The 16,023-nt window shown below is 39.9% G+C and overlaps 1 protein-coding gene across 1 annotated transcript in view; it reads right to left on the bottom strand.

The window, feature by feature from the left end:
* ttn.2 (titin, tandem duplicate 2) overlaps positions 1-16,023 on the bottom strand; it is a 221,131-nt gene that overhangs the window by 110,082 nt on the left and 95,026 nt on the right. The window contains exons 103-116 of the mRNA XM_084725464.1: positions 15,685-15,780; positions 7,893-7,964; positions 7,446-7,559; positions 7,246-7,341; positions 6,665-6,709; positions 4,437-6,086; positions 3,808-3,861; positions 3,277-3,672; positions 2,865-3,143; positions 2,352-2,621; positions 2,100-2,239; positions 1,854-1,980; positions 547-813; positions 152-418 (exon numbers count right to left, since the gene is read on the bottom strand). Of these exons, the coding sequence (XP_084581590.1) occupies positions 152-418; positions 547-813; positions 1,854-1,980; positions 2,100-2,239; positions 2,352-2,621; positions 2,865-3,143; positions 3,277-3,672; positions 3,808-3,861; positions 4,437-6,086; positions 6,665-6,709; positions 7,246-7,341; positions 7,446-7,559; positions 7,893-7,964; positions 15,685-15,780 (3,873 nt within the window). The remainder of the gene's footprint in view (positions 1-151; positions 419-546; positions 814-1,853; positions 1,981-2,099; positions 2,240-2,351; positions 2,622-2,864; positions 3,144-3,276; positions 3,673-3,807; positions 3,862-4,436; positions 6,087-6,664; positions 6,710-7,245; positions 7,342-7,445; positions 7,560-7,892; positions 7,965-15,684; positions 15,781-16,023) is intronic.

Below are 16,023 nucleotides of genomic sequence, written 5' to 3'. Positions count from 1 at the left end.
CAATGACTTACAAACACATAATAGGGTCCTTTTATGGACCTGCACTAACACAAACATGGACAAACTGTACGAACGGCTGTGGGGAATGAGAAGAGACACTGGAAGAGGAAGACAGAAAGAAGACAGGCTGTTACTCTGGAAGGCAGTTTACCTATGACCGTCAGGTTGGCCATGGAAGGAATTCCTTTGGCCTCAGCCTTTATTTGGCAAATATCATCTAGAGTCACTTCCTTTATTTCTAGCACGTGTTTCTTTCCATCCACATGAGTGACCACTGTTCTGCTTGGATGAATTTTAACGTCGTTCTTGTACCAGGTGACAGGGATGTTCTCGTGAGACAGCTCCAGCTCAAACCGAGCAGTATCGCCTTCCTTCACAGTTTGGTCCTTTAGTGGTGAGATAAATTTGAGCCTGATACCTATAATTGTGTTAATAAAGCATATTCATATAATTTAGTTTGAAAAGGGAGGAAACCAACTCAGTCAATAGAGTCATAATAATAATGATTCTACTAGTTATGTCCAGTAATAGCAGCCCAGGACTTACCCTCCACTGTGAGTCTAGCTGTTGAAGTTTTGCCCAAAGCCTCAATTGTATATTCGTCCTCATCATCAAACTCACAGCAGTTTATAATGAGAATATGCTTCTTTCCATCATCGATGATGTCATACTTTTGGTCTGGGGTGATGATATCAGCCCCTCTATACCACATGACCTTAGAGACATCCTTCGTGATGGTGCATTCGAACTTAGCCTGTTTCTTTTCAGGCACAGAAACATCCTTCAGCGGGACAACAAAGTCCATTTCGATCTCTGGGTTGAAAAGTGACACAGGCAAAGTACATCAACAACATAACAAAACACAACAACAGCACACGAGTCTACAGTAAGTGGCCAGTTTACCATGTACCCTCCTGTAAAAAGGACTGGGCTGTGCTGCTCCACGGCTGTAGACATTTCGTGCCTCATAGATATGAGGGGTTATTGGCATGAAAACCCCAAGAAATTGCTTGTTGCCTACTAGATTGGGGCTCACTGATGATCTACACAACTAATCCTATCCTACAAGAGGCCTATTGGAGACATCTTCAGATTGTGCAGTCCCAGAGCCAAAAGACGCCACAGTCCCAGGATTGGTCTGCTTAGTAGCACAGCATTAAAGGACTCCATGTCATGAAGACTTAAATGTTGTCATCAAGGAACGCAGTCTTGCTGGTAATAAGGAATGTGTACATTTGAAACATTCACCAAAATGTTTGTCGCAGGGAAGGACCAGTCCATCATCTTGATCAATCTTCATCTCTCAGGCCTTTCTTCTTTCTACTTGCTTTTCATCAAGACCCCACCAGTTTGGTAAAACTTAAGCAATGTGGAATAACCCATTCAGGAACATGGTGTCAGTGCAACTTAAACTGGCCACTGTATGTAGATCGAACATAAAACATTTAACCACAGACAATACACATATTCTGTAGAGTGACATCACTACACACATTTTCACACAATGTCAAATCTGACACAACACCAGACAGGTTTACATTTTCCAGTGAACACACTGTACAACAAGTAAAACAACAAACACAGGACATCATTTGGACCATGAGTAATAGCTGGGATCCCTCATCAAAATCCCTTTTCTTCTTTTCCAGGCTGCAGAAAGTCTCAAAAAAGACGCAAAAGTAATGAATTTGACTCGTCAGCCCTATTAAATAAAGATCTAAGGTCCGCTCTCAGTTGCCTTGAAGCTTTATTTTTATTGCCCACGGACCTTACGCCTTTATTTTTACACCTAATATCCAAAATATCATGGCACGTTGTAATTACGATCTTGGATACCAGGAGTACTTCCTTACCTTTGACATTGAGCATTGCGCTGGTTATGGCATTCAGAGCCTGGTAGGACACTTCTCCGGCCTGATCCAACTGGCAGTTTTTCAGTATGAGCTTACGCACGCCACCCTCCATTTGGATGTCACATGTCTGATGGATACATTACAGTACATTTTTATATAAAAAGTAGTGAAAATTGATATCCTAATATATAAATACGTGCATTAAGACGTCACAAGCTTTATAAAACTAAGTCCATCTAGTCTTACCGGTGATCTGGTCAAAACCTCTCCTTTGAGCTTCCATTCTCCTGGAACATCATCCTCAGAGATCTCTGTCTCAAACATGGCATCTTCCTTCTCAACCACCTCAACGCTGGCCAGGGGCTTCAGGATCTCAGCCTCCCGCTCTGAGAAAGGTGTCATATTAGTATTCAGAAACATACACCAATTTATTGAAAGACAAGTTAAGTATTTGAAGGATTCAAGTTAAAAGAAAGGTAAGGTGGTAGATAGTTAAACCTCCTAGCGTTAGCTTGGCAGTATAGATGCGTCCTTCCACCTCCATGGCATATTCTGCTACATCCTCAGGCTGACAGTTCTTGATGGTGAGTGTCAGCTCCTTTCCATCCTTCTTGATCTCAAGCTTGTCAGATGGAGTGACCTCATTCTCTCCTTTGAGCCACTTCCAGTTAGGGGTGTCCTTGAAGAGCTCGCATTTAAATGTAGCGGTAGCCTTTGGTTTAACATGCTGGTCTCTCAGTGGTTTCACAATCCAATCTTTGATGATTTCTGTTGGGATTAGAAGTTACTGAATCAATGTCCATCATACTATTACAGATAAAATGTGCGTAATTAATATATTATATAATACATAAATGTAGTCTGAGCCAGGGCAGAGCAGCTTAAACAGGCTTACTCTTGGCTTAGTTGGTCTCTTACTGGGTGGTTTTCAGATATTTTGCAGAGAATTCAAAGGTTCTTTTATTCTTATCAAGTTTAAGTTCAAGCTGAACAATGCTCTCCTGTTCTTACCTATCACTTTGACAGCTGTTGTGGTCTTGACATCCTCCTGGCCAGCCACTTCACACGAGTAAGAACCAGCGTCCTCATCTGCTGAGTTCTGGATGGTCACAGCGTGCTGCATACCAATGATATTGATCTGAATCTTGTTGGCCTTTGCCTTCAGGACCTCGCCATTCTTCTTCCATACCACATCTCTCTCTTTATTCAGCTCACAGGTCATGTACACTGGCTGACCCTTCAGAGCTGAAGTCTCCTCCTCCAGTTCTTTGATCCATTTCACAGGTAGCTCTGTAAGGTCATAAAGTTATGAGCAATCTGACATTGGCGAATGTTTAACTTGGATCATAAGAGGTACAATTTCTAGTCTTAGTACAACAAGTATCTTTGGTGTTAATTTTGAGGCAGAGAAAAGCTAAAATACCTTCAACAATGAGCTTGGCTGTGCATGAGATTTCCTTGCCAGCATTCTTGGCTATACAGGTATATTCACCGGTGTCAGACAGCTGGACATCAATAATGTTCAACTTGCGATCTTTGCCATCAGAAGTGAACTTGTGCTTGGGGCTCTCACGCAGGTTACTGCCATCTTTCATCCATGAAGTGACAGCAGTGGAAGGTGAGACCTCACACTCAAACACAGCTGATGAGCCAATAGACTCGGCCTCCTGCAACACGATATCCTGAAGCTTCTTGATAAACTTCAGAGGGACAGCTTTGAGCTTAAATCCTGCAAAAGGTTCCTCTGGTGGTGGTGGTCCTCTGCCACCAGGCTTAAGGCCACGGCCCCTGCCTTCTCCAGGAGACGGGGTCTGCTTGGCTGAAATATACATTGAGGACAAACAACCAATTCATAGGGTTCTGTGGAATGACTATATATGATATAGAATGAAATAATTTTCTTGCTGAGAATTCAAAGGAAAAGCTCATGGGTAAATTAAAACAAAAGACTTACGTTTCACCCCTCTACCTCTACCTCTTCCTGCTTCTGCTTCTGCTGGTTGTCCCTCTGTTCAGAAACAATTAAAGTGAATTTGCTGCACATAATGTAATCACATATCAATGTCTTCATAAACATGCCAGAGCAAGGAGATATGTGATGTCCACTCAAATGTATAGGGGAATATGAAGTGAGAGTGATGGAAAATGTATGAAATAATGACACTGAAATGAAGGCTGACAAAAGACACAATGATGAATAATGTGTAGTTACAACTTTACTGTACTGTAGCTCTTAGAACATGAAGACATGGAACAACAAACAGAAAGGTAAAGATGATATGAGTGTGAAGAACAGATGTGGGACTGATGGGAATGAATGATAGTGACATACAGATAGACATGTATGGAAGACATACAAATGAAATAACATAAATGACAGAAAGCAATGAATATGATCAGACGCACAGAATGATAATTAACATAAATACAAGAAAGAGATGGCGTAAATCGCGTAACACTTAAGATATGATGTGGTAAAGATGATTTAGATGGAGCCATGATGGTGGGAATGGGTAGAGATTATTCAGGGCATGAAGGTTTTCTCAGTCGTCACCCAACTAGTTGGGACCGCCACCATCTCACCTCTCCTGGCCACCCCTGGAACCTCCAGAGCACCTTCCTCTCCTTCACCTTCCCAGTCCTCTGAGCCGTAACTGTCCCGAGGAACCAGCTCCCAGCCCCAGGCCTCTTCCTCCTCCGGCTCCACCTCTCCCTCAGCTTCAAACTCCTCTTCAAATACCTCCTCCTCCAGCTGAGTTGCAACCTTCTTCATCTGTACAGCTCCAGGAGAAACCTCCTTCACCAGGGGAATCTTCCCTTTATCAGGCTTTGCTGGTTCTGTAGCCTTCTCTTCCTCTGGTGACGGCTTCTTTGGGACCTTTTTGAGAGTCACAGCTTCAATAGACTCCTTTGGTGAAATAGTTTTAGGAATCTTTTTAAGTTTATCAACACTTGGCCTCTTCTCAACAGGCACTGCCTCTGGTTCTTTAACTTTCTCAACTTTAGGAGATGGTGTCTTTTTCAGCTCAACCTTCTTAAGCTGCTCCACAGGCTTCAGTGCCACTTCTTCCTTCTCCTCTTTCACCTTGGGTATGACACCCTTCTTCACCTGCAGAGGTTTGGGCTCCTCAGGAACCTTTTCAGGTTTCTTAACAGGAGCTGGCACAGGAGATACCGTCTTCTCTGCTGGAACTGTCTCTACCTCCTTTGGCTTCTCTGGCTTCTTCTCTGGAGCTTCTGGGATCTCAGGTTTCTTTGGCTTAGCCTCTGGCTCTCGTCCTTTTAACTTTTCATCTGGACTTATGCGTCGACGGTGCAGGTCATCAATTGGTTTCCTCTCTTTCTCCTCTACCGGTTTCTTCTCAGGCTCTGCAGCCTCTTTGGAAGGCCTGGAGATGGGTTTCAGCTTGACGCTTTCCATGTCTTCCTCTAGTGTTGGGATTTTCTTCACCTTGGTGGGTGCTTTGACCTCCTCAGGCTCTTTCTCTGGAGTTTTCTTTTTATCTACTGGTTTTGGCACCTTGGCTGGTGGCTCCTTTACCTCAGGAGGAGCTTCCTCCGGTTTCTTCAGCGGTTCTTTGGTTTCCACTTCTCTGGGGATCCTCTCTCCCTTCTGGAAAGGCACAGTGTCCCTGTCTGGCCTCTCCTTCTTCTCTTTCTCTGGCTCTTCAGCTAGTTTAACAGGCTTTTCAAATGGTTTTAGTTTGACAACTTCTGGTTCCACTTCGTCTGATGGCAATTTTTTAACTTTCTTCAAGGCTGCACTTGGTGGGGCAGGTTCCTCCTCCTTTGGTGCCTTGGGAGTTTTCTTCAGAGAAATCTTATCATCTGGTTTCTCATCCTTTGGGATGGGTTTCTGCCGGGTCCATGCATCTTTATGAGCTTCTTTTGGTTCCTCTTCTTTAGGCTTCACAATTCCTGGCTTTTTCACCACGTCTGCTTTCTCCCTAGGTTTCCTCTCCTCTACAGGTCTCCTGGTGGCCACTGACATCTCAATAGCCTCTTCTTTATGCACAATCTCCTCTGCATGGAAGACTGTGGTCTTGGTGACTTTCAGAGATTTTTCCTCTTCTTCAGCCTCTTTAGGTGGAACTGATGGGATCTTTTTTAGTTTGACAGTTTCCTGCTCCTCTTCCACTTCTCTTACGACTCTGGTTGTTTTCCTCAGGGTGGGAATCTCAAATGTTCCATCCTCTTCAAACTGAATTATACCTTTTTTGTGCAGAACCAGTTCTGAGGCAGCAAAGGTTTGACAGTACTTATTAACAGCACAAGACAGCACAACATGTACAACCACATTTAGAAAATACGAAGAATAACTAAAGATATACAGCAATAAGAAAAGAATAAGAAAACACTGTCATAGGAAAAAATTGAACATTAAAGTTTAAACTTCCTAACTTGTCCCCAAGGATTTCAACAAACAGTAAATTCTTAATAAAAAACAAAATCAGTGACAGAAACAGAACAGACATAGAAGAGGACAAAAGACAGACACAAGAAAAGACAACTCCCACAGGATACTACAGAAAAACAGACACTATGTGTACTAGATATGTCTTTAAAATAAATTTAAATCACTTCTGATAAAGTGTTTTTTATTTGTAAATGAGCCAGTCAGAACAAATTTACCTTTAGTGTCCTAAAATCTCCAACTGATCTTTTGAAATACAATAGTGAGCCAGATCTTTACATTTGAGGGCACTATTGGATGCTGTACTAGAATCAGTTGGTGTACCTCTATAGTTGCTGAGTGCGTTGCTGTGTATTGTATGTACCAAAGTAAAGTGAATGGCAATTGATGCTCCTACCTTTCTTTACTCCTCCCGGTGCTTGGACGGGTCCCTTGGTTTCATCTAATATAAAAGTATAGTTCAGAAAATTGTTAATAAGGTCACTTAATTAAAGCAATTTCACTTATACAAAAATTAGAAGGGGTAGAAGAAAAAGAATACAGAAATAATAAATATTCTGATTCTGACAGAATGTGGATGACATGATAAAGTTGTGACTGAGATGCAAAGCAGTCCAGTATGACATGATTTAGTTGAATGACGTGAAATGAAGACATAAGAAAAGATAAAGAGTTGAAATTAGGTTATGTTGTGTCATAGGACAAATGGGGTATGCTTTTTTTTGACTCAAGATCAATTAATTAATGACTAAAATACATGACACACAACATGAAAAGACCAGTAATACAACACCACAGAAAGGGACCGTAGCGACCCAGTGAAGACTGACAACCAAAGCAACAACAGTGGAAACACACAAGAAGGTGGTTACATAGTCAGCATTTGCAGTGATAAAATAAGATGTAAAAAAAGATGGTAAGAACTAAAAGACTCCAGCAAAGAGGATGTTTCCATCTCAGTCCTTCAAATACCTCTACCTGTCTCAGGAGTTATCTTTTCTACAACTGGTTTCTCTTCTTCCACAACCTTCTTAGTTGGTTCTTCAGCCTTCACGACAGGCTGTGGCTTGATCACTTCAAGTATAAAAAAGAGGGAATTGAGGTGTGTAAAGTATCACCAAGACACACTGTCTGCACAAGGTGATGGTATGAATTCTTTAAGAATATTGTCTGGGTACCTGGCTTTGGTTCTTCTTGTGGAGTAATTGTCTTCTCCAACTTTTTGGTTTTGTCAGTGATTTCAGGTCTTTTGACAGCTTCTTCAACTTTTACAGCAGCTTGTGGTTTGCGCTCTTCAAGTACAAAGTATACAGGAAATTCAACAGAAACCTCTCCACAAACACTACATTCAACATGACATTCTAAATCTGAGAGCCTGACACTAAAAGAACCAAAGTTCTTATACTTATTCTATATTCTTGATCACCTTGTTTGATTTCTTTCCTTTCCATAGTACTCCACTCTCTTTAATGACTTGAGTTACTTGTTGGGTTTCTTCAGGGTAAAGTTTCAAAGATTCATATTTGCTCAAGAGCGGCATTCTTTGATGAATGCCTTCAGAAAACCCTCACACAGACATACACAGACATAAACACAAAAATACATTTGAAAGAGAAGTTGTGTACCTTCTTGAGGAGCAACTGGCTTTACCAGCTCTTCTTTGATTTGTAGTGGCGGCTCCTTCTCCTTCACAGGAACTTGGAAGTGAAAGTATATGACAATTAGAACCACACAAAGACTGATGGGGTGAGCACTGAACCATGCAAAGACAAATAACTCAAAGAGAACAAAGAAAATACATGATGACAACATATAAAGTTGGAAGAGTTGAGTTTAAAGATGGAAGAAATTTCCAAGAAATTTCAACAAAAATATCTCACCTTGCCTGTCCATACACACAGGTATAGTGAAACACAATGTGCACAACAAACAGTATTAGAAAAAAGCATGATAAATACCCAACATACAACATGAAACTGTGGTGGTTTAGACATCACGTGATAAGAAACCAAAAGAGACTGTCTCAGTCGACAGCGTGACGGTTCTTCACAATGAGCAAAGAAGTTTGTGCCCAAACAAAATGGGTGATATGACATGAATATCCTCTTGAAATGATGACGACAAAGAGGTATGAATCTAATAAATCCTTAACAGAATGATAACGAGGAGGTGCACAACGATGTTTGGTGCTCAGATCAAAAACGTGCTCTGTGACATATAACATTTTTCCCTCTATACCTCTGGAAGATTCTTGAAGGGAGACGCGTTCTTTCCCTTCTGGTTCCAAAGACAAAACCCTCGTTTCTATGATGGACTTAAGCCCCTGATCTTCTTCCTTTCTGCTTATGGTTTCAACTTCCTGAGCAGGGATGTATTGGGCATCTGCCTTCAAAAAAGACTGCTCGGCTTCTGATTTCCACTTCCTGGTGGCACCGTCTCCGTATTCTGGAGAGTCTGTTTTGTAGTCAGTAGTAGTAGTCGTTTTCTCATATATCTTTGGCTTGGTTTTATCTGTTACTGAGGGTTCTCTAGCAGTGGGGTCAGGCCAATCAATATCAGCTGACTCTCTCTTTGCTGGTTTGTATTTTTCAGAACTCTTCACTTCCTTACCTGCTCTCTTTTGGGATTCATGTATTTCCTCACTTGTTTCTGTGGGTACAACTACCTGTTGTCCTTTTATGTGTCCTTGGAGAGTGGATTTCAGATCTGTTTTTTCTATGTCATGAAACTCTTTGACTTTGATTTTGTCTCGCCCTATCATTGTTTCTGTCTTACTTTCCTTTGGTTTAGCCAATTCCAGTTGTCTTTGCAAAGCATCATGCTCAATTAATGACTCTTTTGGTGTTACTGTGGATCGTCTTACTTTCATTCCTTCTGTAATAACTTCAGCTTGCCCCTCAATAGTGACTGTTTTTGGCCATTCCTCTTCAGTTGACATAGTTGTTCTAATTTCCTCTTTTGTTGTGATTCCGTCTTTGAGAATTTCTCTTTTCTTATGTTCTTCTGGTATGACATCTGCAATAAGTGATTCTTTAGATGCCACCTCAGCTGCAGACATTACTGAAGCTTTGGTTCCAATGTTTTCCAGTTTCATTGTTGTTTCCTCAATAGGACTAACTGTAGCTCTTTTGTCTTTAATTGTGAAAATCTCTGAATGAATTTCTTTATCAACAAGATCAGATTTATCACTTTCATGCAAAGACAGTTTATCTCCAACAATTCTGATCTTATGTTCAACTGGTGCAACTTTGGTAGTTGTGTCACCAAGTTTTTCAACCTTCGACTGATCAAACTTCTGTCCATCCTCTGACTTGTAAGATCCTTTTTTTCTTGATGTAATTTCCTTTACTAGATCATCAGGGGAAATATGCTTTTGTGTAGTATCTAATATTAAATCTTTTTCATGCACAATCAGTGATTTTTCATGTGCAACATCCATTGCAGGTGTTCTTGATGCCTTTCTTTCTACTTGTTCCTGCTTTGTTTCTACATTTGGAGTAACACTGAGAAAAACTTCCTGAACTATATCCGTTTTAGACTGAATGCCTTCCACTGTAACCTGTCCTTCGTCTTTTAGAGAGTCTTGTTTCTTTGCTGAATGGTCTCTGATAAATACTTTTGTTTTAGCATCTTCTCCTCCCAACATTTTTTGAGTCTTTCGTTGAGTTGCATCTGGTCTTTCTGCTTTTTGTTGAACTTGTCTCTGTTTTGTATCATCAACAAATGTAATTTTGTCAGTTTTAAAATGACTTGTGGCTTCTTTTGCCCGAGTATCGTTGTCTGCAATCTCCTCTTTTTCAGTTAAAATTTCCACCCTTTCCTTGGCAGACTCTAGACTTTGTGAATGCCTTTTAAGAGAATCTTCACTGGATTCATAAATGTCCTCTGTCTTTGATGTAATGTCTTTTACACGCTTGTCAGGTACAATAACTCGTTGCAGGGTGTCCAATTTAACATCTCCATCTCTGACTATGAATTGTTTTTCAGATGCAACCTCCATCACAGGTGCAACTGAAACTGTTCTTTCGAACTGTTCCAGTTTTGTGTCTGTTACATCAAATGGCGTAACACTACCATATTCATCTTTAACTTCAACAGTCATAGACTGCATTTCTTTCAGGGAAATTTTTGTACCTTTGTCCAACCTCTGCCCCTTCTCTTTTAGGGATTTTGATTTCTTTGGCTGACTGTCCTTAATCTCTGTGTCTGTTAACTCTGTTGCTGGAGTAACAACTGTTGTTTCAGTTTGCTTTTGCCTTGTTTTTATCTCTTCAACTGTAGAGGCTTTGTCAGTTACTTCAAATGGAGTAACACTACCATATTCATCTTTTACTACTACTGAAGCTTTTGTACTTTTTTCTGACATCTTTCCTTTCTCTTTAAGAGATTTTGTTTTCTTTGTTCTGCCATCTTCAATTATAATCTCTGGTGTTTTGTCAGGATCAGAGACTGTTGTCTTTGTTTCTCTTTGTGTTTGCCTGGTTTTCTTCTCTTCAACTGGAAGAACTACAGTGGTTTTGTCCTTTATTGTAAGTTTTTCAGGAGTGTGTTCATGTGATATCGCTGACGTATCTGCAACTGAAACCTCTCTTTCAACCTCATTTTTCTCTAGTTTATCTTTACTGATGTCTTCATTTGTCTTGTATTGTTCAACTGTGATGTGTTTGTAAGTATCTGATATAGAATCTCCAATTTTTACAATCTGAGATTTTTCCGATGCAACCTCCATCACAGGTGCCATTATGGACTTAGTTTTAACTTGTTCCTGTTTTGTTTCTGCTACTTCAAACAGAGTAACACTGCCATACTCATTTTTAACTGTAACTGTCTTGGACTGGATCTCTTTAGCTGTTTGTTCTTTAGATGGTTTGTCTTGGAAAGCTGTAATTGAATCTTTGCTTTCAATTTGTGCTTGACTGACTGGTTTTGTCTTTACAGTTGCAGGGACTTTGCCAGTTTCATCAACTGCGGTCTTGTGCGTTTTAACTAATTTTTGGCCTATGTCTTTTACCTGAGAAATGTCAACTGGGGTCTTCTCTTTTATTTCAATTTCAGGTATCATTTCTGCCTTTGTTTCAGTTTGTTCTTGCCTTGTTTTCTTCTCTTCAAGGGGAGCAAATTTGTCTGTTTTGTCTTTCTTTGGAGTCCCTATTGATGGAATTTCATCGACTGTCTTCGCTGCTTTCTTTTCTCTCTTAGTAAGTGTCTCTGGATGAATGGGTTCAAATTGACTGATTTCCCCCTTTTCCGTTTCTCTGTCTTTAACAGTTATGTCGGTTCCAGCATATTTTCCTGGTACATCTGCCAAAGACTTTGTATATGTTACATCAGCCTCTAGGGCTGTGCTATGAATTTGTTCCTGTCGTTTTAGGGTTTTCTTTTCAATGGGAGCCACCTTCTCTTTTACATCACTGTATTCATCTGTAACTGTGACTGACCTGGACTGGACTTCAGTAATCTTTTGAGATTTGGCTGACTTAGGCTTTTTATCTTTTTGAGCTTCATCTTTCTCATGATACAGAGGTTCTGATGCATAACTGTTAACTGGTTCTTCGGACCCAGTGTCCTTGGCAGCATCTACCCTCAGCAACTGCTTATGTTCCTGTTTTGTTTTCTCCTTTTCAGTCAGTGGTCTTAACCCTTTTTTATGTTTTATCAGGGATTGACTTTCCTCATCAACTGCTGCAAGTTCAAGTTTTTCTGGTGCTACGTCAAATTCTTTAGAAACTTCCTCCATCATGGGTGTACCTGGAACTTTTCTTTCAATTTGTTCCTGTTTTGACTGTGTCTCTTTAAGTGGAGTAACTTTAAAAGTTTTATCTTTAACAGTGCTGAACTTTAGATGGTCTGTTTCTACTATAAACTCTTGTGGTAGGATACGTTTCTGTTTTGGTTCTTGTGGCGATACTGATTTGCTCTTGGTCGCATCAATTTCCTCATCGAATGTGGCACGCTCTGTTTCAAATTCTTCAGTTTTACCATACTTTTCAGGAGTACCATCTTTTATGGGAGTCACTTTTTTAGTTTTGTCTTTAACCACGACAGACTTTGGTGTGATTTGTTTGTCTGCAGCCTCTTTAGTTTTGGCTTTCTTTTTTCCTTTCTCCTGCAGGGATATTGATTCCTTCTGAGAAATTCCCTCTGACACATGAATTACCTCATCGTCTGCTGCAAATTCAGTGTGTAAGGTTTCTAGATGTTTTTCAGGCACTACTTCCAATTCTTTTGAAGTCTCCTCTATCAAAGGTGTGACTGAAACCTTTCTTTCAATCTGATCCTGTGTTGTTTTTGTTTCTTTCAGTGCACTAACTTTAAAAGTTTTATCTTTAACTGTGCTGATCTTAAGCTGATCTTGTTCAACTATAATCTGTTGAGGTTTGGTAAGTTTTTGTTGGGATTCTTGTGGAGATACAAATTTACTCTCTGTCATGTCAATTTCCTCATCAAATGTTGCACGCTCTGTGACAAATTCTTCAGTTTCTGCAAGTTTTTCAGGTTTACCATCTTTCATGGAAGTCACTCTTTTAGTTTTATCCTTAACTGTGACAAATTTTGGTGTGACTTGTTTGTCTGCAACCTCTTCAGTTTTGGCTTTCTTTTGTCCTTTCTTCTGCAGGGATATTGATTCCTTCTGAAAAATTCCCTCTGACACATGCATTACCTTGTCAGCTGCTGCAAATTCGGTTTGTATGATGTCTTCATGTTTTTCAGGTGCTACTCCCAATTCTATAGAAGGTTCCTCAATTAAAGGTGTAACCGAAACCTTCCTTTCAATTTCTTCCTGTTTTGACTGTGTCTTTTTAAGAGGACTAACTTTAAATGTTTTATCTTTAACTGTGCTGACCTTTAGCTGGTCTTGTTCAACTATAATCTGTTGAGGTCTGGTAAGTTTCTGTTGGGGTTCTTGTGGAGATACTGATTCACTCTCTGTTGTGTCAAGTTCCTCATCAAATGTTGCACGCTCTGTGACAAATTCTTCAGTTTTTGCATGTTTTTCAGGTTTACCATCAGTCACTTTTTTAGTTTTATCCTTGACTCTGACAAACTTTGGTGTGATTTGTTTGTCTGCAGCCTCTTTAGTTTTGGCTTTCTTTTTTCCTTCCTCCTGCAGGGATATTGATTCCTTCTGAGCAATGCCCTCTGGTGCATGACTCACCTCTTCATCTACTGCAAAATCAGTGTGTAAGGATTCTAGATGTTTTTCAGGCACTACTTCCAATTCTTTTGAAGTCTCCTCTATCAAAGGTGTGACTGAAACCTTTCTTTCAATCTGATCCTGTGTTGTTTTTGTTTCTTTCAGTGCACTAACTTTAAAAGTTTTATCTTTAACTGTGCTGATCTTAAGCTGATCTTGCTCAACTATAATATGTTGAGATTCACCGAGTTTCTGTTGGGGTTCTTGTGGAGATACAAATTTGCTCTCTGTTGTGTTAATTTCCTCATCAAATTTTGCAGGCTCTGTGACAAATTCTTGAGTTTTTGCATGTTTTTCAGGTTTACCATCAGTCACTTTTTTAGTTTTATCCTTGACTCTGACAAACTTTGGTGTGATTTGTTTGTCTGCAGCCTCTTTAGTTTTGGCTTTCTTTTGTCCTTTCTCTTGCAGGGATATTGATTCCTTCTGAGAAATTCTCTCTGACACATGAATTACCTCATCGTCTGCTGCAAATTCAGTTTGTATGGTTTCTTCATATTTTTCAGGTGCTAATTCCAATTCTTTAGAAGTTTCCTCAATTAAAGGTGTAACTGAAACCTTTCTTTTAATTTGTTCCTGTTTTGATGGCATCTCTTTAAGAGGACTAACTTTAAATGTTTTATCTTTAACTGTGCTGACCTTTAGCTGGTCTTGTTCAACTATAATCTCTTGAGGTCTGGTAAGTTTCTGTTGGGGTTCTTGTGGAGATACTGATTCACTCTCTGGCACATCAATTTCTTGTTTCTTTTTAGGCACTTCTCTCTCAGGCGTATCTTGTTCTGTCAATGATTTTATACAAGTTTTCTCAACAACAGGAGAAGTTGATGTTTTTCTTTCAGTTTGTTCATGTCTTGTTTTTATCTCTTTTGATGGAGCATCAATGTGTTTATCTTCAGTTGCAACTATCCCTGGCTGGACTTCGATCCCTTTTAACGTCTGTTCTCTTTCTTTTGGACGCACTTGGATATGTTTATCTTTAACGAGTGCTGCCTTGATTTGGTCCTCATCTTCAACCACTGTTTGGTGTCTCACTTTCTGAGCAACATCTTTGAGAGTCCTACCCTTTGATGAGATTTCAGGGCTTTGAGGGGTGTCATCAGTGATGCTTTCTCTCTCTGACAGTGTTCTGTCTGTCAGTTCTGAAGGTTTGACTTCTACTGCATGAGGAACTGAGGTCTCTGTCTTGGGTTCTATCTCAGTTCTTCCTTCCATAGGACTGAGTTTGACCAGTTTGTCTTTAAGTGTAACTACTTTGCACAAAATTGATTCTATTGGTTTAACAGGCTCTGAAATATCAGTCTTTTTGGTCATTTCAATATTTTCAGCTTTTAAAGGTTTTTCCTCTCGGTCAGTTTGTTTTAATTTCTTCTGGAGACTGGCCTTTTCTAAAGGCTTACTGTCTGTCTCACTGGATGGCTCAGGTTTTCTAACTGATAGTTTAGTTTTATCTTTGAGCACCTTTGTGATAACACCTTCCTTTTTTGCTTCAAAAGCTACCTGCTGTGGTTCTATCATCTGTTTTTGATCAGAAATGGTTTTGAGTGAAATTTCTGGACCCTCAGCTTCCCTTTCACTGCTTTGAGAAATGTCTTTATGTTCTTCAGTCTCTTCTTTAATGTGTTGTATTTCTACCTTTGCTGTTGGAGAACATGTTTTTTGAACAGAAAACTCTTGGTTTTTAGATTTTTGTTGATTGGGTTCATCCTGAACTGCCACAATTTTTTTTGTCTTGGATTCACTTCCGGTCATGATGACCTTTTGTTTAGTTTTAGGAGTGACTCTTGTTTTAAGTCCGTCTGTCTTTAAACCATCAGTAACAGATATTTCATCACTTATTCCAAATATTTCATCAGGTTCTTCCCTCTTACTTAAAGATTTAATACTTTTGACCACAATTTCTTCTTCATCTCTATGATACATTTTAGGTTTTTCTTCAATCTTCTCTCTTTCCACGACCTCGTCTGCAGAGAATGTTTCCTCTGATATGAAATCTTTTGGGATCCTCTGAGCATCTGCTCTTTTCACAGCCTTGGTGGCTGCTTGAGGATGGAAGATTTTAAGAAGTGTGAAGAGAAAGCACCATGTGGCGGTGCCAAGAGATTAGGGGAAAACAAACAACAAAAACACAGACACAAACACTTGGTGTTAAACAAGACAAACAGATAATAAAAAACGCTGTAAGAGCTGTCGATCAAGGACAGAAAAATGTGCCCTCATTGTACCTCTCTCTGGTTCTTTCCCTTTAATCTCAACTTGTGTTTCAGGAGGCAAAGCAGCAGGAACAGTTGAGGGAATCTTCTGGGCCTTGACTTCTGTTTCTTTTTTTGTTTGACGCAAGATATTAGTATTTAAGAGAAGAGAAAAGAGGAAGAAAGATAGGCTTGAATAATCACAAAGAGATTAACAAGAACCCATTTGATAAGATACAAAAACAAAGTTGCAGAAGAGTAATGTAACACGAAGACCATGCAGAACACAATGAAGATGAGACGATTACAGATGTGGAGACAGACAGAGGTTGCTGCGGCTGAAATGGTGACCCCTGGTGGAGGCCCAAGATT

Source organism: Lutjanus erythropterus, chromosome 8, assembly GCF_056507025.1.
Source record: "Lutjanus erythropterus isolate fLutEry1 chromosome 8, fLutEry1.hap2, whole genome shotgun sequence".
NCBI classification, from domain to species: Eukaryota; Metazoa; Chordata; class Actinopteri; order Lutjaniformes; family Lutjanidae; genus Lutjanus; species Lutjanus erythropterus.
Note: the sequence above shows the minus strand (reverse complement) of the source record. Positions and strands in the feature narration are given on the sequence as shown.